The 21,879-nt window shown below is 57.9% G+C and overlaps 1 protein-coding gene across 6 annotated transcripts in view; it reads right to left on the bottom strand.

Annotated features, from left to right (window-relative positions):
• Positions 1 to 7,703: 7,703 nt before the first annotated feature.
• Positions 7,704 to 21,879, bottom strand: part of KCNN1 (potassium calcium-activated channel subfamily N member 1) — a 74,925-nt gene continuing 60,749 nt past the window's right edge. For 3 of the 6 annotated variants that reach the window (XM_039516082.1, XM_039516083.1, XM_039516085.1), the window contains 5 exons: positions 17,158 to 17,299; positions 16,492 to 16,602; positions 16,090 to 16,217; positions 15,024 to 15,184; positions 11,085 to 12,073 (listed from right to left, as the gene is read on the bottom strand). In XM_039516082.1, the coding sequence (XP_039372016.1) occupies positions 11,553 to 12,073; positions 15,024 to 15,184; positions 16,090 to 16,217; positions 16,492 to 16,602; positions 17,158 to 17,299 (1,063 nt within the window). In that variant the 3' untranslated portion in view covers positions 11,085 to 11,552. Of the gene's footprint in view, positions 9,122 to 10,305; positions 10,376 to 11,084; positions 12,074 to 15,023; positions 15,185 to 16,089; positions 16,218 to 16,491; positions 16,603 to 17,157; positions 17,300 to 21,879 lie in introns of those variants that run through there. The other 3 variants (XM_039516087.1, XM_039516088.1, XM_039516086.1) reach the window with 2 other exon arrangements.

Here is a 21,879-nt window from a genome sequence, read left to right as displayed (position 1 = left end):
CCAGCTCCGTCTCAGCACACCCTGCTGCACTACGGTGAAAGTGTTTCTCCACTCAGCTAGGAGGGGCAGGATCATTCACCTTCCTCGGGCTGCGGCACAACCAGCCCTCCCCGCAGCTAATCAGATTTGGGCCGGGCCAACATAGAAAAACATTTCCCGTTTGCTGGGTTGCTTTAAGCATTACATGTGGCACCTTTCTGGATCTTTAATCCCCCCGAACTAATCAGGCACCCTAACCCCTTCCTTGCCACTGCTCTATCCGTCCGCCCCTTTGTCGCACTTAGTATCACTGAGTCTATAAACTTCTCTGTAGCCTGGCCGGGGGCCTGCCCGGGGCTCACGGACAGATTTCAGGAGGCTGTGACCACTCCCCGTTTCTTTAGACGAGGCAGAGGGGTGGGGTGCAGGACCCACTTTCTTTCTGTTGTAATAGGAGGACACAGCCAGCAGGTGGCGCTGTGCTGACAGCTACTTAACTTACGACACTTCGTGTACCTTGGCTATCACCGTGTGGGTCTTTGTCCCCCTCTGTTGGCTGCTCCACATACAGTCAGGGGCTGGGGGGACTCATGAGCCCTTCTGGCTGAACTGGGCCGATGGGATTCTGAGTGCCAAGGCCAGAAGCCACGGCAAAGCCACTCCGTGCCAGGGAGACGGGTGCGTTAGCAAGCGAGGCGGAGCAGCTTCCATCGGAGACACTGCAGGCACCGTGTCAGCACGAACCATTCACCCCCAGCCCCTTCTCTCAGGTCGGGTCAACGTTCCTCATTCCCCAGAGAGGGAAACTGAGGCACAGAGCAGGGCCGTGACTTGCTCGAGGTCACAGCAGGAGGCAGTGGCAGAGCTGGGCCTGGAACGCAGGGGTCCTGACTCCCCGCCCTCCGGGTTCTAACCACTAGACCCGCCCACCGCCACACTGCGACACCACCAAGGACTTGCCGCAGCCCGAAGCGGCCAGCGAGCCCAAATGAAGAGGGCTGGTTGGGGAGGAGGGTGGGAACCTGAATTCTAAGAAGTCCGAGTCCTGTTAAACATGGCGCAGCCCAGCACAAGCAGCTCTGATGAGCAGCAGCAGCTGATTGCTCCGGCCAAAGGGCATCTCTTTGCAGCAGCTGGCAGCAGGGGGCGCCCTCCCCCTGCAGGTCACACTGGTCCCAAGTTATTTGCGCAGCAGACTAAAGAAGCGTCTTTGTCCAGAAGGCTACAGCACCCTGGCCCCCGCCAGCCTCGGCTGGTGCCCGCAGAGGGCAGGTCAGTCCCAGGTAGGGCTGGGTCCGTCTTCCTCTCACGGGGCCGTGACACCGTCCACCCCCTCTCCAGGGTGCTCCCAGGCTCGCTGGCCAGGGGGGCGCCGGGCGAGTGGGGGTTTGGTTCCGGGTGCATTTCGAGGTCAGGGGCTAATCGAGAAGACCGGGCGTGCCGCAGCCACCCAGCGCCCATCGGCCTCTCTTCCTAGCCCTGGCGCTTCAGGTCTGGATGGTCCAGAGATCTCAGCTCCCGGGTAGGGCCGGGTTTCAGGCGTATCATTATTACTGAGTCATTGTATTGCAAGAACCCCGGGGGCGTCCCAGCCCCCCAGCACCCTAGGCGCTGAATAGACACGCAACGAAGAGACCGTCTCTGCCCCAAAGCACTTCCAGTCTAAACCGGCTTAGCTCAACAGTGCTCCGCCCCCAGAGCTCCCATTCTGGGGCAGGTCCCTCAGACCCGCCCTGCCGAGCAGTTTGGGAGAATCTGGCCCTGACGGGGGGAGGGGAGGCCGGAGAGCAGGGCCTGTTGCATTGGTCTGTTGGTTAAAATCTGGCTGGATCATGTTGGGCTCCCCTAGGTTTCCTTGCTCAGGAGCAAGGCTCAGGCAGTGGGAGAGGAAGATGGGTCTGCCAAGAGCAGCAGGGAGCTTCTCGTAGACACCCCGATAAATCCCTGGTGGGGTGCAGGGCCCTGCACGTTCTTGTAGGGCTGCTCTTAGCCAGGACGGCAGGTGGGGGGTGTTTGTGGGGTCCCCCAGTTGGGTTTGCACTAATTTCACAGCCCCCCGTGGCTTGGCTCCTACAACCCCCAAATCCCAAAGCAGAAACCGTCATCGTGGCTGTGAGCCACCTGCTCTCAGGCAACAGAAAACTGAGAGAGCCACATGCCGTTTCCATCCAGAAATCACAGTGCAGCCCCCACACGGCCTTGCACATTTGGACCCCAGGGCGGGAGGGGTTCTTCCTACTTTACCAGTGGGGAAACTGAGGCACAGAGCGGGGGAAGGGAGTTGTTCAAAGTCACAAAGCAAATCTTGACTCCCAGTCCCTGCTCCTGGCTTCCCTGCTCTAACCACTAGGCTCCCCCTTTGTCTTCTGCGAGCCCAGACTAGGACCCCCGGAGTCCTGATCCCCATCTGTCCCTGCTCTAGCCACTGGCCTAGACAGCCTCCCTATTTCATTGCAAAGGTTCCAGTTCCCCATTAGTGGTGCCCAGCATTCCTGGGTCACCCTCTCCCCCAGTCCCTCCCACACAGACACCCTGGGGCCCAGCTGTGCATTTCTGCTAATGAAAATACCCCCAAACTCCCGCACGAATCCAGCTGCTTGTGTCCAGCCTGCCTGGCATGTTTCACTGCACTCCCGGGGCAGGAGGGCCTGGCAGCGGCTAGCTCTGGGCTCTCGCTGGCCTGCTCCCAGCAGGGCCCTCGGTATCTCTGGCTGGCAGGCAGTGACCTGCCCAGCTCGCTTCTCATGCAGAGGCCTCTCCTCTCCGGCTGGTGGAAGCGCTAAGCCCTCGATCCGCTCCAAAGCTGCCCTGGGTGGCTTAGAGGGACACTGGGAGCCGCAAAGAACCACAGGGTCTGTCTGTGTCCAGCAGCCTCCCCAGAGAATCCCCCTTTACCATCACTTCACCCGCCCAGCTGAGCCAGAGGGGTCGGTTCACAGCCTCTCCAGCGAAACCAGCTGTGCCCTGCCTCAGACAGCCGGGGATCTGGCCCGCTGATGCCAGTGTTAAATGCGGGGCCCGCCAGGGAACGCACGAGGTGCCAGTAGCTGACACTGACCCAAACCCAGCTGAGCGGGGGAGCCCTGTTCCAGGCTTGGCTCACTCAGAACATAAACACAGCCACAGCCTTGGACTCTCCCCCCCACCTCCACTGGTGCCCCCCAATCCTGATCCACAGCCCTGGGCTCCCCCATACACACCGCTCCGCTGGTGCCCCTCAATCCCGACTTGCAGCCCCCCGTCTCTGTAGTTGGTTCCCACTGGACTGTATATAGTCAGGGGGAGACAGGGAACCAGCTGGGCACGTACAGACGGGGCCTGCGCAGCGCAGCGGAGACGATTCTTTCCCCGGCTCCGGCTCCCAGCAAAGCCGAGGTGGCAGGTTGATGGATGAGGCCGGGGCAGCTCGCAGGCTGGATCCATAATGGGAAGGGGAAGCGCCGCGGCTTATTGATGCGTCCCCGGCCAAGCAGCCGAGAGTGATGGCCGGGCCGGGCGTACGTGGGCGAGGGGGATAGTTCCCCAACAGCTGCCATTCCAGCCCTCAATTAGCAGCTGAAGTTCATTTCACGCCTCACAAGGCGCTTGGCAGGAGGATTTTTCAAAAATCAAATCAAATCAAACCAGCCACAATGAATGTGTCCCCCCCCGCCCCCCAGGCTCACTGGGCACGGGGCAGTCACGACCTCTTGTCCTCTAGTCTCAGTCACCTGCTCTAGCGTTAACCCCCCCGCCCCACCCCGCCCCACCCCTGTGCATGGTGCAGCAGCTGGCTCTGTGGGGAGGGGGTTATTCCGGGTAGCTGAGCTGCCACTGGGATTTTCGGGTATTTTGCCGTATCGTCTCTCTGCAAAGGACAAGATCGGGGAGAGGGACGTGAGTCTCCTACGAGTCAGAGGGCTGGTTCAGATGGGAGTAGCCAACAGCTCAGGGGCAGATTCAGGGAGAGAACCCAGGAGTCCTGCCCGCCCTACTCTAACCATGAGACCCCATCAGCTTCACAGAGCTGAGGACAGAAGGCAGGAGTCCTGGCTTGCAGCCACCCACACTCCCCTCAATCACCTGGCTGGCTGGGTGTGAATCTAGTACCCCCTAAAGAGTCCATACTGATTCCCCTCGAACCAGACACAGCCAAGGGCAGATATATGGGGCAAGGCTCAGGCTCGTTCCGGCCCCCCCAGGACTCTATGCCTGATGCTAATAGCCCAGATGCACCGGCCTGGGTCACAGCTCACCCTGCAGCGGTGCCAGGTCCCCTCCATAGTCCTTGGGTGTCGGGCTCTGCGGAGGGCACGGCTACTTGCTGTGTGCTCCAGCCTTGGATCTCTGGGCTCCTTCCCTGCGCTGCACGGCGGGACTCGGACTGCGGGGAGAGTCAGGCTGACACATGCTCCCCTCCCAGCTCCGTTACAGTCACACTCTCTACATCAAAGCCCTTCGCCGGTTGTGATCCCACAGCCCTAAGGAACGCCAGCAAGAGGGGGCGAGCTCCTGCCTTTGCCAGCTGGAGCCGAGGGCACTATCTGCATCGCCATCCTCTGCCCGGCTGCAAAGTAAATTAATTAATTCATAAAGCCCCCTCAGGGAGGCAGGTGAGGCTTATCCCCGTGTTAGGGAGGGGGAAAATGGCACAGACAAGTGAAGTGACTTGCCCAGATTACAACAAGAAGAATGGAACCCAGGAGTCCTGCTTTACCTACTAGAGAATACTCCCTTCTAGAGCTGGGACCAGGAGTACGGCTGCCCAGTCCCCCCCCTGCTCTAACCACTAGACCCCACTCCTCTCCCAGAGCCAGGGGTAGAACTCAGGAGTCCTGGCTCCCAGTTCCCCAGGGAGTTATGACCCAATCCTTCATCTCAGAGCGAGGACCAAGCCTGGCTGCTGCAGAACACAATTGGACCAGTTGGAATTTGGCCGGGAGGCCAGAGGTCATGCCCCGCCTCATTGTTAAAGTGCCAGGTGGTCTCTGGTGACCGTGAGAGCTCAGGAACCAGCAGTGCTAGGGCCTGTGCTGGTCGGAGCTGACACAAGGGAGGAGCGCCCCTTACTGAACCACCACCACCAGCCCCAGACAAATCTTTCCTCCAGCCCTGCTCAGCTCAAGCTTGAGCATCCCCTCAGCGCCGGCTCCAGCTGGCCACTCAGCACGCTAAAGGAGAGCGGCAGGCACCCCCACGGGACCTCAGCAGCTCCCGTGCTCCGAAGCGCAGCAGGCCCCGGCCATGGAACCAGCCCAGGGACGCCGCGAATGCACTCAAGGCTGCTTGACTCCCCCGCGACCCAGGTCTGACGCTGGGCTCTTGGATCAACTCCAGCCCTGCTGCAGTCAGTCCCCAGAGACGTCTGCAGCTAAAGCAATTTGCACCAGGCTACGATCCAGGCCTGAGGTCTTCATGTGCCCCGTCCCTGCAGGTCACGGGACGATCGGTTTCCAAACCAAGGCCAGGACCCATGTGGGCAGATGCCCTGTGCTGGGACAGAGCCTCACCTGCAGCTCATTGGGACCCCAGGTCTAAATCATGCTCCTCCCCAAATCAACGGTAAAGCTCCTACTGGCTTCCACAGGATGTGTGATCTGGCCCAGCCACTGCTACCAAGCCTGTGGAGTGAGCTGCAGGACCCTGACAGCTGCCATCCCAGGGGCTCGAACCGGGCAGCTCCAGAGCTCAACCACCAGGCAGTTCACCAAGAACCAAGGTGCCCCAGCTGGGGCTGCCCAGACTCAGCGCTGTGGCTTGGGCCCAGAGGGGTGCCCAGAACTACAGCGGGTGACATTGTTCCACCGAAACTTCTTGTAGCCAAAAACGCAGGTTCGGCAACACCAAAACCTCCCGTGAATTTGTGCCGCTTTCGCCGAACTGGCTCGGTCGGAAAAAACCCGCGACAAAAATCAAATCCAAACATTTTGTTGGACAGTTTCCATTTTTTAGCTCACCGTGTTTTCCAAAAAATGACCAACTTCAGAAGCCCTCAAAGCAGAAACGAACCATTTCCCGTTTTGGGCTGAACAAAGTGTTTCTTTTCACCTCACACACATTTTCTTTTCCAACTTGGAGTTGCCCCACATTTCAATCACGTTAGTTTGCGGTTCGACCCGGAACAATTTTATCCCTCCGGAATTGACAGTGAACCAAAAAATCCGTTATTGCCCCAGCTCTCCCTGCTAGACACACTCACTCACCGGTGAGTTACACACCAGCCAAACTTCTGGCTTTCCTGACCTTCAGCTCTGTAGCTGGCTCCCTCCGCAGGTCGTCTTCTAATCCAGGGACCCCCGAACTTCCCCAAGAGCCGGAGATAACACGAGCATCTCCGGACAAGCTGACATAGCAGGAGAAAGAAGTAAACTGTTCATCCAGTAAATATTACAGACCTCGCCACGCCGCAAGCTGCATACAAAACACTGGCCATACGCTGGACTCTTTCTTTCTTTATTTTTCCCTTTAAAAAAAAATTTCGATATTCCTAAGGAAAAGTCACAAAGGACCAGACCCCTCGCCCCCCGTCCCCCCGCCGCTCCGGCCAGGATCTGAAGATTGGCTCCAAAGGAAAAGGGTTTATTTGAAAGTTCCCTGGATTCTGCCATCAGAACCCACATACTGGAGTGAAGCTGGAGGCCAGGGGACCGAGGGCCTGTGCTGCTGTGCAGCCATTTGCACCAGTGCAAAGTGGGCGTGAAACGCTGCTACTCTGACTCGACGGCGTTTGACTTTGCACTGGTGTAAATGATGGTGCAAGGTGCGGAAATCTCTCCTTGCAAAACATTTAAAATTCCATTTACAATGGGGACCAGCCCTGCCCCGCGCTGCCCCTCCCTTGGTAAATCACAATGGAACGGTCTGGTGCGCCAGGCACCCGCCTCAAAGAACGTTCAGTCACAGGAGGCCTGTGATTGGCTGAGCATCCCCTGTGTGCCTTCGGGTATTCAGTCAGCGCTGGGTTGAGCCCATTCACAAAACCCAGGGAGGGGGGTGAGCAGCAGGATGGGGAGAACGGGGCCGTCGGTGTCACCCCATGATATTACCCTGTCAATGACCCGTCCTACACTAGGATTGGGATTAAAAACCCCACACAGTGCGCCTGCTCTCTGGGAAGTTTGGCCTAGAGGGTGAACGTGTCCACTGGGACAGAACCAGAACCCTGGCTTGGGCCTGTCCCTGCTCCCAGGCGGGTTCCTCCACCTGGGTTTTGATCCCCGTGACGGCGTCGTGTCCCCAGACCATGTCTCCCCGAGGGGGCCAGGACAGGCACAGCTGGGACCCTCATGCTCAGCACCGAGAATGCCCCTGGTCCAGTCCCTCCTGGGCCCCTGCCTCCCTGCGCTTTGTGGATTGCGCTGAGTATGCTTGAGACGGAGCCGTTAACCAGCACCCTGCAGCCTGTCCCCCGAGGGCAGGGACCTCGGCCATTCGTGGTGGGGCCACAGCTCAGCCCAGGGATCATAGAATCAGAATCTCAGGGTTGGAAGGGACCTCAGGCGGTCACCTAGTCTGACCCCCTGCTCAAAGCAGGACCAACCCCAAGTAAATCATCCCAGCCAGGGCTTTGTCAAGCCCTGGGATGTTTCACAGACACCTCCCCTTCCAGCACCCACCTCCCCTTTCCTTCCCCGTCACCCATCTCTCCTCCCTTCCCCGTCACCCGTCCCCCACCTCCCCTCTCCTTCCCCGTCCCCCACCTCCGCTCCGTTCCCCATCCCCCATCCCCCCTCCCCTGTCGCCTGGCAGACACTCCCTTGCCATTTGTGATGATAGAAAACCTCAGTGGCTCACCCGGAAGATTGATGCCAGGGGTGTAGTTCATGTTTAGCTTTTAACATCATTCAAGGGGGGGAGCCAGCCCCCTGTGCCCATCCCTCCCTCCCCAGGGCAGAGCTCTAAGGGCTCATGGGGCAGGCAGCTCCGAGTGAAATCCCACTCTGCTCACTTCCCCCCTCCCTGGAATGCCAAGGCATTGCTCTGCCACCCAGCGTTCACTACACCGAGTTCCTTCCACAATCCGCAGCCGGATTCAGACCCATCCTGGGTCCCGGCTGCCGTGTGGCGCTGTGGTCAGGAGCCATCATCAGCCAAGCTCTTCGGGCCGGGCAGGATCGGCTGCGCCTGCCCTGTTCACAGTCTGTATTGGCTTAATATTGCAGCCAGGAATCTCACAGCACTTTACAACGGTCAGTATCGTTATCCCCCATTTTACAGATGGGGAAATTGAGGCACAGAGTGGTGAAGTGACTAAGCTGAGGTTACCTAGTGGAAGAGCCAGGCATAGAACCCTGAAGTCCTGATCCCTAGTCCCTGCCCTGCTCTAACCATGAGACAACACCCCCTTTCTAGACTCGGGGAGAGAAGCTGGGAGTCCTGGCTCGCTGCCCCTCCAGCTCTAACCACTAGATCTCCACTGCTTTCCCAGAGCCAGAACTAGACCCCAGGATTCCTGGCTCCCAACAGAACCCAGGTGTTCTGGTTCCCAGATCCCCTTCCTGCCACCACTCGACCCCTCCCCCACTTCCCAAAGCTTCCTAAAGAACCCAGGAGTCCTGCCTCCCAGCCCTGTGCCCTAACCACTAAACCACGCTGCTTCTGTACGGCCCATTGTCATGACGACCTAGAGCGGTGCCCTGCCTCCACCCATGAGCACTGCGGCACCGGGCACCGCTTCGGATTCCCTGCCCCCCTCCTCCCCGCGCTAAAGGCAGCCCTGACTCCCACCTAGGCCCAGACGGCAGCTCTAACTTCACTCCAGCACGATGAACTCCAGGAGTTTAACTGTACAGGGCTTTACAGAACAAAGCAAACAGAATCAGCCACACAATGGCCAGACATAAACGGGCCTGAGCGCCGGGCCCGCCCCCTGGTGTCACCCGCTGTCCGACGAGGTGTGGGGAGCGGTGGAAGGAGACTTCCGCCGGCGCGTGGGCGTCCACGAGGACCTCTCTGAGCTGTTGGAGACGGGGCAGAACCTGGGGGCGCAGCGCTTGGCCAGCTCTCGCTGCTGCTGGCTTATGGCTTGGCTGATGAGTCCCGGCAGGGCATGCAGGCTGAGCCCCAGCGAGTCGATCTTGCTCTCCAGGGTGTTGATGCGTTTCTCCAGGTCCTCGTTGCGCTCTTGGAGCTCGGAGATCATGTCGTACATGACGTTCTGGGTCTGCCGGAGAGAAGGGGCGAGGCCAGGTGCTCAGACGCGACACCATCGCAGCAGGCAGCCGCAGGGCTCCTGGCCTTGCAGCTCCCAAGGCGCTAGCCATTAAAGGGCTCCTGATACCCATGCCCAAGGGTTAGGGCTCAGACCCAGGGGACAGTGACGTACCAAAGTGATTATTCCGCCAAGGCTACACAGCGAGAGCCAATGGAGAACTGGGAATAGAACCCAGGAGCCCGACTCCCAGCCCACCCCCATCCGCTCTAATACACCAGAGCCCACTTCCCTCCCATAGCTGAGATAGAACCCTAACCACTAGACCCTTTCCCCCTGCCATAACCCAGACCTCACTCCCCTCCTGAGCTGGGAATAGAACCCAGGATTCCTGCCTACCAGCCCCCGGCTTGAACCACTAGCTCCTGCTCCCCTCCCAGAGCCAGGAACAGAACCCAAGAGTCCTGGCAAACTATGGCCCAGGGGCCACATCCGGCCCTTCATACGTTTTAATCCAGCCCTTGAGCTCCTGCTGGGGAATGAGGTTGGGGGCTTGCGCTGCTCTGGCGCTCCAGCTGGGGAGCGGGGTCGGGGGCTTGCCCCGCTCCATGCGTCCCATGGCCCTACGTAGCTCGGAAACAGCGGCATGTCCCCCCTCTGGCTCCTACGCGCAGGGGCAGCCAAGGGGCTCTGCACGCTGCCCTTCCCCAAGCGCCACCCCCATAACTCCTATCGGCCAGGAACCACGGCCAACGGGAACTGCAGGGGCAGCGCCTACAGACAGGGCAGCATGCAGTGGCGCCTCTGTGTAGGAGCCAGGGTGTGTCGGGGGGGGGGGGGAGGGAGGGGACGACATGCTGCTGCTTCCAGGAGATGCTTGAGGTAAGCGCCACCTGGAGCCTGCACCTTGACGCCCTTCCACGCCCCAACCCCCTGCCCCAGCCCTGATCCCCCTCCTGCCCTTCAAACCCCTCAGTTCCAGCCTGGAACACCCTCCTGCACCTCCAATCCCCAGCCCCACCTCAGAGCCTGCACCCCCAGCCGGAGCCCTCACCCCCCCTGCGCCCCAACCCCCAATTTTGTGAGCATTCATGGCCCACCAATTTCCACCCCAGATATGGCCCCCCAGCCCTGCACTAGAGCCCAGGCCGGGTGCAGCACACAGTGCTGAGGCCGGCAGCCTCCCGGTAGCTCACCTTTGCCAAATCCACCAGGGTGTTTGCCTGGTCATTCAGTTTCCGTTGCTCCATTTTCACACTCCTCAATCTAGAGCAAAAGAAGCGACAGTGGGTCAGTGGCCCCTGTCCGGCAGCCGGAGAACGGAGCCTGGGGCGGCCCTTCCCGAGGACATGCACAGCGTTCCAGAGCCCGGCTGGCTGGCTCCAATGCACAGACATGCAGCTGTCGAATGAGGCGGCCCCTGTGGAATCTCAGGGCAGGGGGCCGATCCCCTTGCTCCTGAGCCGCCACGCCCTGCCGGAGAACAAATCTCTCCCTCCAGGAGCCGGTGCCAGGTCGGCAATCAGCCTTCGGGGGCACTTGGGAGCAAGGAGGAACCTTGGTGTCTGAGGCCCCGTGGGGCTTGGGTGAGTAAATGGGGCTGCGGCCTCACTGGAGAGCACCCACCCAACAACCAGACGGTGGAGCTACAGAGAACCACTACCATGCAGCTAGGCCCGGAAATGGGACTGAGATGCCCTGCGGTGAATCTGGATGCAGGGGAGATGGGGCCGACTGGGGGATGCAACAAACGTCCCTTCGGGCCGGGGGCTGGGCCGGGCGGTTGAAAAGTGACCTCGGGGTGGCGCTGGGGGAAGCCTTCGTATGAATGAGAGTCACTGGAGATGGCACAGCTTAGAAGGGCTTTCTCCACAGGTGCTGCCCCCCCTGCCCCCCGCTGCAGTCACCCCTGGCCTGGCTGCTGCCCAGACCCCCCCACACCCCATTCTGCAATTAACTCCCCCGGCAGCCCTCCCACCCCTGCTCCAGGCTGGGCTGCCTTGCATTCAACCCCTTGGGAAGGCACAGAAGCAACAGAATGGAGGCATCTCTGCCCCCCTCTCTCTGCTGCCCTCATCAGCAGCTCCCTCCCTGTGCCCTAAATTGGCCTCCGCTCAGCCGCCTGGGCAGTTCCCATCTTACGGCCTCAAACCTTCCTCTGCCGTGCCCTGAAACTCCATCCAAGGGTACGAGGGGGGAATTCGGGAGCCCTGGGAGTTCTAAGAGGTTCTAGATCACGTGTTCCAGGAGTGCCCCCTAGATCCAGCTGCCCCGGGCTATAGGATCCAGCCCTGCCTTTTCTAGCGTCAGGGTGGCAAGGAGCGGCGGGACACAAGGAGCCCCGTTCACAACTAGCGCCTTGCTGGGATGCTGAGGCTAACGTGCCAGCTTGCCCGAGAGCAGGATCTGGCCCGTGCTTGCTCTGGGGACGTCTCCGCTGCGATCAGAGGGGTGATTGGAGCTTGGCTGAGCAGCCCTGCACTAGTTTTAATGTGGCTAAAAATAGCCGTGAAGATGAGGCCACGCAGCCCCTGTCACGGGCTGGCTCTGGGAGGACAGACCCGGGCTCCCAGGCAGGCCGCCCAGCACATGCTACTGTGGCTTCATTGCTATTTTTCGCCATGCACAGACTGAAGCTAGTGCAGGATTCCCTGCCTGAGCGGCGGTCAGCCTCGGGTTGCAGTGAAGACACAGCAAGTGACTCAAGCCCCTGGCAGGGAGAGAAGCCCTGGTAAGCTGCTACATGGCTGCTAGCCATGGGGTTCAGGCTGCTGAATGGATCAATGAGGGGGGAGTCAGTTCGGCAGATGCCCCCCACCCCCGGGCCATGGACAGAACATGGATTCATAGGGTAGATTTGGGGGGTCTGAATGGCCAAAATGTTCCATTTCAACAAAACCATGCACAACACAAGGCCACATTCGAGAGACTGGCAGCTCCACGGAGGCGACTTACTTCTGAGCTCTGGAGGGATCGGGCAAAACAAAGACAAAACAGCACGTTTTAATAACCCGACAGACAACACGCACTGTCACGCCAGCCGGTGCCCTCCCCTGCCCCGCCCTGCTCCCCCCAGAGCCCTGCACCCCTTCACACACAAAGGCCCAACCCGCTTGCACAGATCTGGAAACTGACAAAGCCGATTGCATTTAGAATCTTGTCCCACTGGGGGGAAAAGTCTCCCCAGGTTCCTCTACCCGTTTCCCCAGGGCTTCGATCCTGGAGTGTGGTGACGGCCCCCTAAAATCGCTCCTGTGCTGAGGTCACAGTGATAGAGATTTCCAGAGGACAGAGCTGTACTTCTGGGGGGCGGGTGGAGGGTGAAAACCAGAACGTGTTGGCGAAATGAACCCAGGGGCAGGGCAGGGAACTCAGGAGAAGAACGGATGCTGATCAGCCCAGGGGACTGGCAAGGAAGGACCCAGGCACTGAGAGTGGAAATGCTGCAACCCTCAGCAAATCTCCAGCTTCGCTATTTCCAAGCCGAAGAGGCTCAGCCGGGGCCGGGCGACTCCAGGCCTCCTGGGGTTCGTCCAGCTACATGGTTGCTTTGGGGTGACCCTCTGGAAAGGCAGTCGGGTCACTCCCACTTTCTAGTGCTCTGGGGCCTTGTGGGAACAGCTCACCAGGCCATTGGTCTCAGGATTTCTGATGCCAAAGGGTGAGTCACTGGCACAGGACGGGGAGTGCTCGGAGCTCAAACCTGCGCGCCTGCCATGGCTACCTGTGGGAAAGCCCATCTGCCAGCTGCCTTTGTGGCGGGACGTCTGGTGCCAGTAGGCAGCTTTATAAGGTGGAGACCGGACACCCACCACTGCTGTCTCTCAGGGACAGTTACTCTAAGGGGCTCGCTAGGTGCTTTATCCACAGGGATTGTTTAAACGTGAGGCTCACCCCCCGTGTACAGCTGGGGAAAGAGAAGCACCGAGGGACATGCCCAAAGCCACCCAGAGAATCTTTGGCAGAGCTGGGCCTAGAACCCCGGAGTCCTGCCGCGGGGGCGGGTGCCCCCAGCGAGGTTGGAAGTGGTACGCACCGTCAGTCCCTGTGGCTCCCTCCCCGGAGTCCTGCCGCGGGGGCGGGTGCCCCCAGCGAGGCTGGAAGTGGTACGCACCGTCAGTCCCTGTGGCTCCCTCCCCGGAGTCCTGCCGCGGGGGCGGGTGCCCCCAGCGAGGTTGGAAGTGGTACGCACCGTCAGTCCCTGTGGCTCCCTCCCCGGAGTCCTGCCGCGGGGGCGGGTGCCCCCAGCGAGGCTGGAAGTGGTACGCACCGTCAGTCCCTGTGGCTCCCTCCCCGGAGTCCTGCCTAAATGCTTGGCTGGGCCAGAGACACCGTGAGCGCAGCCGGGCTGGCAGTGCAGACATCAGCCAGGTGGGGAGGGGAAAACTTCCCGGAGCAAAGACTGCGGGCCAGGTCCGCAGCTACTGGGGCTGCTGGCTGCAGTCGATTTCTGCCAGCCGAGTCTCCAGCCTTGGGGAGGTATCTAGTCCAACCCCCTGCTCAAAGCAGGACCAAGCCCCAGACAGATTTTTGCCCCAGATCCCTTCCCTCCCCCTCCAAGTCCATGTGGGGTGGGTAAAACCCCAGGCCCCTCTTCCCAGAGACAGCCTCCTCTTGGTGCCTGGGCTCTGGTCCATCCATGCATCCCCATACACATCCCTCCCTCCCTCATGCCTTCTGCAGATACACCCATCCCTCCCTGTACGTACCCACCCCTCCACACACCCACCCAGCTCTTCCCAACCGTTTCCCTTTCGTTCAGTGCCATGTTCCAGGTACACCCAGAGCAAGTGGTGTCTTCTCCCCCTCCCCCACCTCTGTGCAGCACGGGGGCCTTTGTGGGTGTGTTGCGGGGGAGGGGGACAGGTGAGGTGCGCCACGATGGGGAACCAATGAAGAAAAGCCAAGCCAGTCTGCAGACACAGCGACGTGCCTCGCCCCTGCCGCAGGGACCAGACGGACCAACCGACCGACCCCGAGCGAGGGCGGAAGGGGTTTGTTTTTCAGAGCCAGAGTTTCAAAAACGGCCACCCAGGCGGGGGCGGGGGGCAAATCCCGTGCAAGCATGTGCCCAGCCCATGGGCACCCAGGCCCACGGGGACCCCTCTCACATGGGGCACCTGAGCTCATGGGACCCGCTCTGGGGTCCCGCAGGCTGGATTTCCACCTACTGTGCCCGTCGAACGCCCTGTTCGCTCCCCATGCTCAGGTGGGTGAGAACTGAGCGTGGGCCCACAGTGCCCTGGGAGATGGAGCCCTCTATCCACACAGCAGGGACGCCACGGGTGCGCCGCATCTGGCTTATGCTGCTCGGTTCTCTCAGCCCCGATGGAGATCGTAGCGCCAGGGATGACACCTCGCCACTCCCTGGCTGCACCGCGCTGGCCCTGGCCCTGCACCCCTATGCCCTTTTGTAAGGCCAGGCTGGGGCTGGGGCTGGGGATTTAACGGGCCCCTGCACGCCTGATTCAGCAGGCAGGGCATGTTCCCCTGGAGCACTGGGACTGGCACCCAGACTTTCCAGGCATTCCTGGGCACTAAAGGCTGCCCGGGTCCAGTGGGAGCCCCTGGAGGGGAACTTTGCACCCAGCCGCAGGGGAACAAGCAGCGCTAGCCAACGATAACAGAGCCCCTGGCAACACCAGGGCATAGCCCTGCCCAGGAGGATGGAAGCCGGTGGGCGCTGAGGGGCTGCTGGCAGTTTGGGTCTGCAATAGCAAGACAAGGCAAAGAGGGACCCTATTGCCCGGCACCACGCCGGTATCCTTGCTGCCGTCAGTCCACGGAGCCCCCCCAGCCACGGGAAAGCGAAGCGAATCGGCGCCTGTTCTGCTGTCTGCGTTGCTGGCGGAGATCTGACGGCGGCCCGTCATGATGGTGCCGGGGCAGGGAGAGCACAGATGGCTCCTCTTACCGTGCAAGAACTGGAGCGTGTCGGGGCCCCGAGACAGCAAAGCGTCTAAGCACATGCTGCAGTGACTCGATGAATAGGGGTCTGGATACAGGCAACGCTGAAAGCTTGATTCAGTGCACTGGTCGGGAGTCCACAGGCCCAGAGAGGATAAATCTGGTACCCTGTGGGGTAGTTTGCAGAGCGTCATCTTGGTTGTGATTGGGCTTTGAAGTGCTTTAGTGCTCAGCAGCACGCAGGGGCAGTCTGGACTCATCCGTGAGGTTTCTAGAGGACCCAAAGGCTTGCAAATGAGTCCTTGGGGAAATATTCTAAGCTGAATTCCCCTGGAGTCAGGAGGGAGCGAGAGATTTTTATGGTGAAAAACTGAGATCCTACGTTTGGCGACTGGGGTCGTTTTAAACGGAGCTGACGGAAAACCAAGAAAAAAAATTGGTGGACAATGTTTAGAATTTTTTTTCTCCCTTTTTTTGGTAAAAAATCTCAAAATTTGAAAAGTTTCAGCCAGTCGGTTGGAAAAACAGGAGGGAAAAAAGGCAATTTGTAGGAATCTGTCAATTGCTGAAAATTCGACAAAATTGAAATTTCAGCCATATTTGTCCCCATTTTTTCCTCAAAATTGAGATTAAATTTTCCATCAAAATTCAAAAGCTGGACAAGATTTTTTTGCTGAAATTTGAAAATTTCAACTTCCTGCAAAGTGGGTTGAAAAATGGAACTAAAGCAATGGCAAACATTGTACTGTGTTTTCTCTTGGGTCAAAAATTTTGACCACATTTCATGGGAAAGTCTTGGAATTTTGACAGAATTTTTTGGGGGCAAAATTTGAAATGTTGATGAAATTTGAAACCACAATAATTTTGTTCTCGTTTTCTCAACACAATTTAAAAAAAAAACCTTCAAAACGTCAACCTTTTTCATCCCCATTTTGGAATGTTAAAAATGGTAATCGGCTCGTTTTCACTCCTGTCCCAGTCCGTGTCCTCCCATCCCCTTCACTCCCGCAACCTCACGGCCTGGAAACTCCGGAGGGTACCAAATATGAAGCAGGAAAAGGTGTTGGACTTACTGATGGATGGCTTGGAGGAACTTACGCTGGTGTTTCCGAACTTTGGCATGGTCAATCTTCTTCACCAGCTTGGTGTATTTGTAGATGAGCCAAGTTTCCCTGAGTACGTTGGCAGCAGCATTTTTCACCTGGGGGAAACAGGAATAAATACGGTAGATTGGGCATTGATCATGTTTTGAGCCAACTTGCAGGGGGAAATTCACCCTGGGCAGGGAGGTTAACACAAAGCCTAGATGCCACATAAAACTCCCTTCAGCCCCACCCCGGGAATCCCAGAATCCTGTGTTTCCCAGGGCTGAATTCCCACCCCCCCACAAACGTGATGGCTGGGGTTTGCGGGGTGGAGGGAGATGGGGGCAGTGGGGGAAGGAACAGGCGTGGGGAGCGGGAGAGATTTCTTACCCGCTTCGTTAACTGTGTGTCCATCATAAAATTGTGCACGTGCTTTTCAGCTTTGGTGAGTTCCAGCTTCCGGGCCACCACAGCAACAACCAGGGCCGTACACCCGGCGCCCTGGGACCGAAATAAGAAGGGGCGCGGGTAAGGGAAAGCAGAACTCGGGCTACCAGGAGAGAGGCTGCTAGGACCAGTGGGAGACAGACGTCTGCCTTCAAGGGAGCTAGAGCTGAGGAGAAGAGGTGTCAGCACCCAGCTAGATTTTTCATAGGGGCACCGGGTGGTGATCACGCTGAAACCCAAAAAGTTTGCAGGGACCCCGGGAAGATGCCATGGGAGCCTGCACTGTTCATGGCAGCAGGGAGTGAGCAATAGGGTATTTCACCCTCACTAGGAGAACATGTCTCTTCATCTCTTTCTAGTGGCTTGTCTTTCTAAGAGGATAAGAGCCTACTACAGCTGCCAGCTGAGGGAGTCACCTGTTTAGCTCAAGCCACAGAGATATATGCTTTTTTTCGTGCTGTAGGTTGCAGGTTCAAACTCCAAGCAGGGGTGGTTAGAAAAGCAGAAATATGGCCTCTATGTCTGCAGAGCTGGTTTTCGACTCAGCTCTCTCTATGCCGCCGGGATGCCCCCTGGCCAACAGCCCTCCCCAGGCCCCCTTGGGCTTACCATGATTCCAGTGAGCAGGCACACCCCTTTCCCGCAATAGGTGTGCGGCACCATGTCGCCGTAGCCGATGGAGAGAAACGTGATTGAAATTAACCACATCGCTCCCAGGAAATTGCTGGTCACTTCCTGTTTGTCGTGATACCTGCCGAGGGGCAATAAAACACAGGTCAAGGGTTATCCGGTCCCTCCCTCCCCCGGCACCAGTGCCAACGCACACCCCAACACGAGCATTTCAGAGTCGCTCATCAGATCTTAATCCAACACGGGCCACAGCTTGGGGCTGTCACAGGGCTCTGCATCAGGCCAAGAGGGCTTCTGTCTGACTGCAAAATACCAGGCCAGAATCTCTGCTCTGCGACAACACTGCAACTCCTTATTTGGACTGGCAGCTCCCTCAGGGCAGGGGCTGGCCACTGCTTTGGCTCTGTGCAGCGCCTAACGTAACAGGGCTCCTCCTCCTAGCTGGTCCTTAGGCACGACCATTACAAACACTGTTTATAAGAATAAAGCTAGTGATGTAAAAGTAGTGCACATGGGAGCGGAGCCCGGCTCATAATCCCCACCTGCTGAGATTTATAGTTCTTGCACTGCCCAGACTCCAGGCTGGTGGGGGTTTCCCAGTGGAGCTGAGGAGGGGTATGTCCATCAAGCTGTGGGCAGTCCATGAGATACAGGCACCTGATGCCTTTACATAGCCCAGCCTACAGCCTTTGCCGAAGTGTTTCACAAATCCATCCTCCCCAACCCTGTGGGACGGGAGTGTGTCAGGAGCCCCACGTTGGACAAGGAAACTGAGGCACGGAGAGGTAATTTACTCCTGGGCAGCGGGTCAGCACAGTGACTCTTCTGGTGGTGATTCCTCCTGTGCCGGCCTCTCTGCCCAGAGGTTAATTTCACCCTCAGTGACTTGTCCAGATGAAATTGGCGACAGAACACCGGCCTCCTGGCTCCCAGCCCACTGCCTTGGCCATTCGGCCTTGCCTCTCTTTCCACGCAGTTACATGGTGACTGCTGGACATCGCAGTGCTAGTGAATCAGGGCTTTGCATCGGAATCTCCTGCTTCAAGCCTGTGAATGGGGTTCAAAATTCCACCCGGGGCTGCGGGGGCCCCCTCCCCTGGTCTCAGAGCTGCGTGCGCTGTCAGATTTCAGAGGTCTCAGCTGAGGGAAGATGGAATCTGTTTAAAAACCCGGAGCCTCTTTGAAAAGAGAAACATCTGCAGCCATCACATCACGTCAAGGGGGAGGGGTTTTGCCAAGAAACCTCCACCGGGAAAGGCGAGCCGGGGACGTTGCCTGGAGATATACAGGGTTTTCCTGCCTGGCCCTGGCACCTGCATGGGATCGGGGTGTGAACTAGCTGCTAGTGGTCTGGGCAGCTGACCTAGCTGCCCAGAGAATCCTCACAGGACACTAACACTGAGCTCTGCATCGCTCCTCCCCGCTGCTTGCCTCTCTCGGCATGTGTCCTGCTCCTGGACAGAGAAAAGCCAGGAGCTTCTCCAACAGCATCCTGCTGTTGTCTAGCCTGCCACTGCCTTTGGTGCTGGACTGATCTAAGGACTAGGGTGACCTAAGGACTTTTCCCTGCTCCTGGGGACGGGCAAGGGAATCGCAGGCTTGTGAAGGGTGCGGATCCCGGGGGCCGGACTCCCCAGTGGCTATGTCAGCAGCACACAGTGGGATGAAAGCGGCTGGCAAAGGCCAGTGGAGAATGCTCCTGTGCAGGGGAATGATCTGCCGGGGAAGGTGACGCCCCAACCCCTGACACAAGGGGAGCGTACCGGGAGACCGGGTGGGGGTGGGGGTGGGCACCCTTCCCACAGCCCCCATTGGCCTGGAGCAGCGAACCTGCAGATGGGGCAGGTAAACCGGCCTGGCCCACCAGGGGCTTTGCCTGAACAAGCGGCGGCCCGACTTTGAGAACCACTGAATTCAACTACATTTATGCCCCTTTAGATGCCCAGACAAGTATAAAGGGGCCGTGGTCTCAATCTCCGAAATGCTCAGGTAAGATCAAGGCCTTAGCCTTGCATCTAGGGGTGAATTCCCCCATAAGCACAGCAGATGGGGAAGGGCCTCTCTCCCCTCTTCGTTTGCAGGGGAGAGAGGCCCCTCTCTGCAATTTAACATCGCGAGGCCAAAATCACTCCTGGAACCTGCCCTTTTATCTTGCAGGGGAGTTTGCCAGAGGCTACTGCTCACACATCGCCACCAAGAGAGTGACCAGCCGTGTTCGCTCAGCCAGCCCGCACTGCAGCACCCGGGGGTGGCTGACTCGTTGGATGAAGATAAATGGCAACTCAGAGCATCAGTTTACAGACCCACCCCCACCCCTCGCCCATGACCATGTGGGGATCACGTTGGGAACAAGAGATCTACACAGTGACTGCACAGTGGAACAATCCATCGAGGTGTGAGGGAGGAGGGGGGAAGCCGGGTGTGTTAGAAATCAACCTGACAACGTGTGCAGAACACAGATGTGGCATGTCAGTGAGATGCCAGGCACGTGTATGACACAGCTGGCCAACCACATGCCTCTGTCATAGGGGACATTCTATTCCAGCATTCGCAGACGGGGGAGAAACTCGCACCTGATCCAACCTCTTAGCGGTTTAGCCGTGACATTTTGCGGATGGGTCTGAACCAGGGACAACAGAAATCTGCAGAGGGGGGAGAGCAAAACATCTGAAAGGTGGTATATGAAGGTGAAGGAAAGTGCTTCGCGTATTACCTGTGCCCTCTGCAAAGTTCAGTAGAGAATTAAGTCTCCCAAGGACCTTGAGGGATCAATTAATAATAATTCAGCCTTTCTGCATCTTTTCTCCGAGGATCTCAAAGCACGTGAAATTAATTTCCCCTCACAACAGCCCCAGCAGGTAGGCAACATCCCCTGTTTTACAGGTGGGGAAATTGAGGCACACAGGTGGGGAAGCCCGGATCAAAGAGTGAGTTGATGGCAAAGCCGGGAATAGAACCCAGGAGTCCTCAAACTCTAGCCAATTAAAAGGGTCAGATACTGAGTCAGCCAATCCACACAAACCAGTTGAAGCTACAGAATTGGGTAGATCTACCTAGTTAAGTTTGTAATCAGGTCACCCGTCACTGTGGTATCTGGGTACCTGAGGTCTCAGGAGAACATGTTCTTGTACATAATTGCCTGAGATTCTTGCTTCTGGAAGGAAACGTCACAAGAAGTGGCCATTGCTGGCAGGACCGGCGCTCTTTGCTTCCCAGCAGGAAGCATAAAGACAGCGCAAAACCAAACATTTCAGACCCACGTGGAGAAAACAGAAACCACGTTCAAGTTTGGACAAAGATTCCGAACTCTGGCTTCTCCTCACTTCAGCACCTGAGAGCCACCCACTCGGTATCCGAAGGCTACGAGCCAGCCCTGAGAGGACAGCTACTTTCAAGCCACGGCTGATTTGCTTGGGTTTAAACTAACCACCTAGAGATATAAAGCGTTTTGTGAGCCACCAGGTCAAAGCTCTGCAGCGGAGGTGCAAGAAAACCTCCCCCCACTGATTTCTGTTGCCCTTGGCTCACTAGTCCTCAACTGACTTCCCTGAGTCACTTTTGCTGGGGCTGATGTCTTTGGGTCGCCATCTTTTTTTGCCAAAGCTGGAATTGGAGTGGGCGGAGGTGGGGGGTGAGAATGGACAGTGGGGTGAAATTCACTCCTGTGCAGAGAGCCAGCACAAGCCGTAGACATGACTTAAGCCCTGTTTTTAAGGGCTTAAGTGGGACTGAAGTGGTTCATGGGACTCACACAGGCGTCTGCACCAGGCTGAATTTCATCCGTAGTGAAATAAACGTCTTCCCATTTTTGGCTACTTGAGCCTTGTGTAGAATCATAGAATCTCAGGGTTGGAAGGGTCCTCAGGGGGTCATCGAGTCCATCCAACCTCCTGCTCAAAGTAGGACCAACCCCCAACTAAATCATCCCGTGTAGAGGAGCCAGTGACCAGAAATAGCACCGGGGACTGGCAAGGTGGCTTTCTCCACCTCAGCAGGGCTCTGAAGGCTCCCTCCTGTCCATCTCGATCCGCCTCACTCCCCCAAACTGTATCTCAGCACTGAGAGACAATTCCAGTGGCGGTGTTCTTTGGAAACCAGCATCTAATGACTTAACACCAAATGCTCTGTCTGAGATGTCCGCCCGGCCTAGAAACCCTGAGAGCCAAATTTCACCGGGAAAAAAAAGTGAACCCAGAAAATGAAGGAAAAAAACCCACAGGGCTCCCAAGGGAAAAAGAGGCCGGGCAGGGGTGGTAAAAACCCAATCCAAAATAACCGGCACTGAGCAGTGTTGCAAATCTTGCCAGACTTGTCAAAGTTCTGCAGCAGGGCTCCAGAGGCATGCAGGGGAGGGGAAAGGAGAGAAAAGAAGAGAATGTAAAACTCAAAGCAAAAATAAAGGACCAAGAATGAGAGAGAGAAAGAGAGAGCCCCAAACCAGTCAGAAATCCGATTCAAGCAACAGGAGACTTGGAATTTAGGATTGCTGCGTTCCTCAGACAGACCCCCGCTGCCCCATTCAGATCCCTCCAGTCAGACATGCCCCGGCCTTCCCAGCCCCTGCCCCACCCCCTCTCATGCATTCGCTCTCAAAAGGGGGTTTTGCAGAAAGGGTCGAGTGAACCTTTGAAAGTTTGGCTTGGAACCTCAGTGGGGAAGGGACCTGCAGCAGGGAAGCACTATGGGAAAAATACTGCTCAT

Source organism: Mauremys reevesii, linkage group 26 (genome assembly GCF_016161935.1).
Source record: "Mauremys reevesii isolate NIE-2019 linkage group 26, ASM1616193v1, whole genome shotgun sequence".
NCBI lineage: Eukaryota > Metazoa > Chordata > Testudines > Geoemydidae > Mauremys > Mauremys reevesii.
The sequence above is the reverse complement of the archived record's forward strand: the minus strand, read 5'-3'. Positions and strand labels throughout refer to the sequence as shown.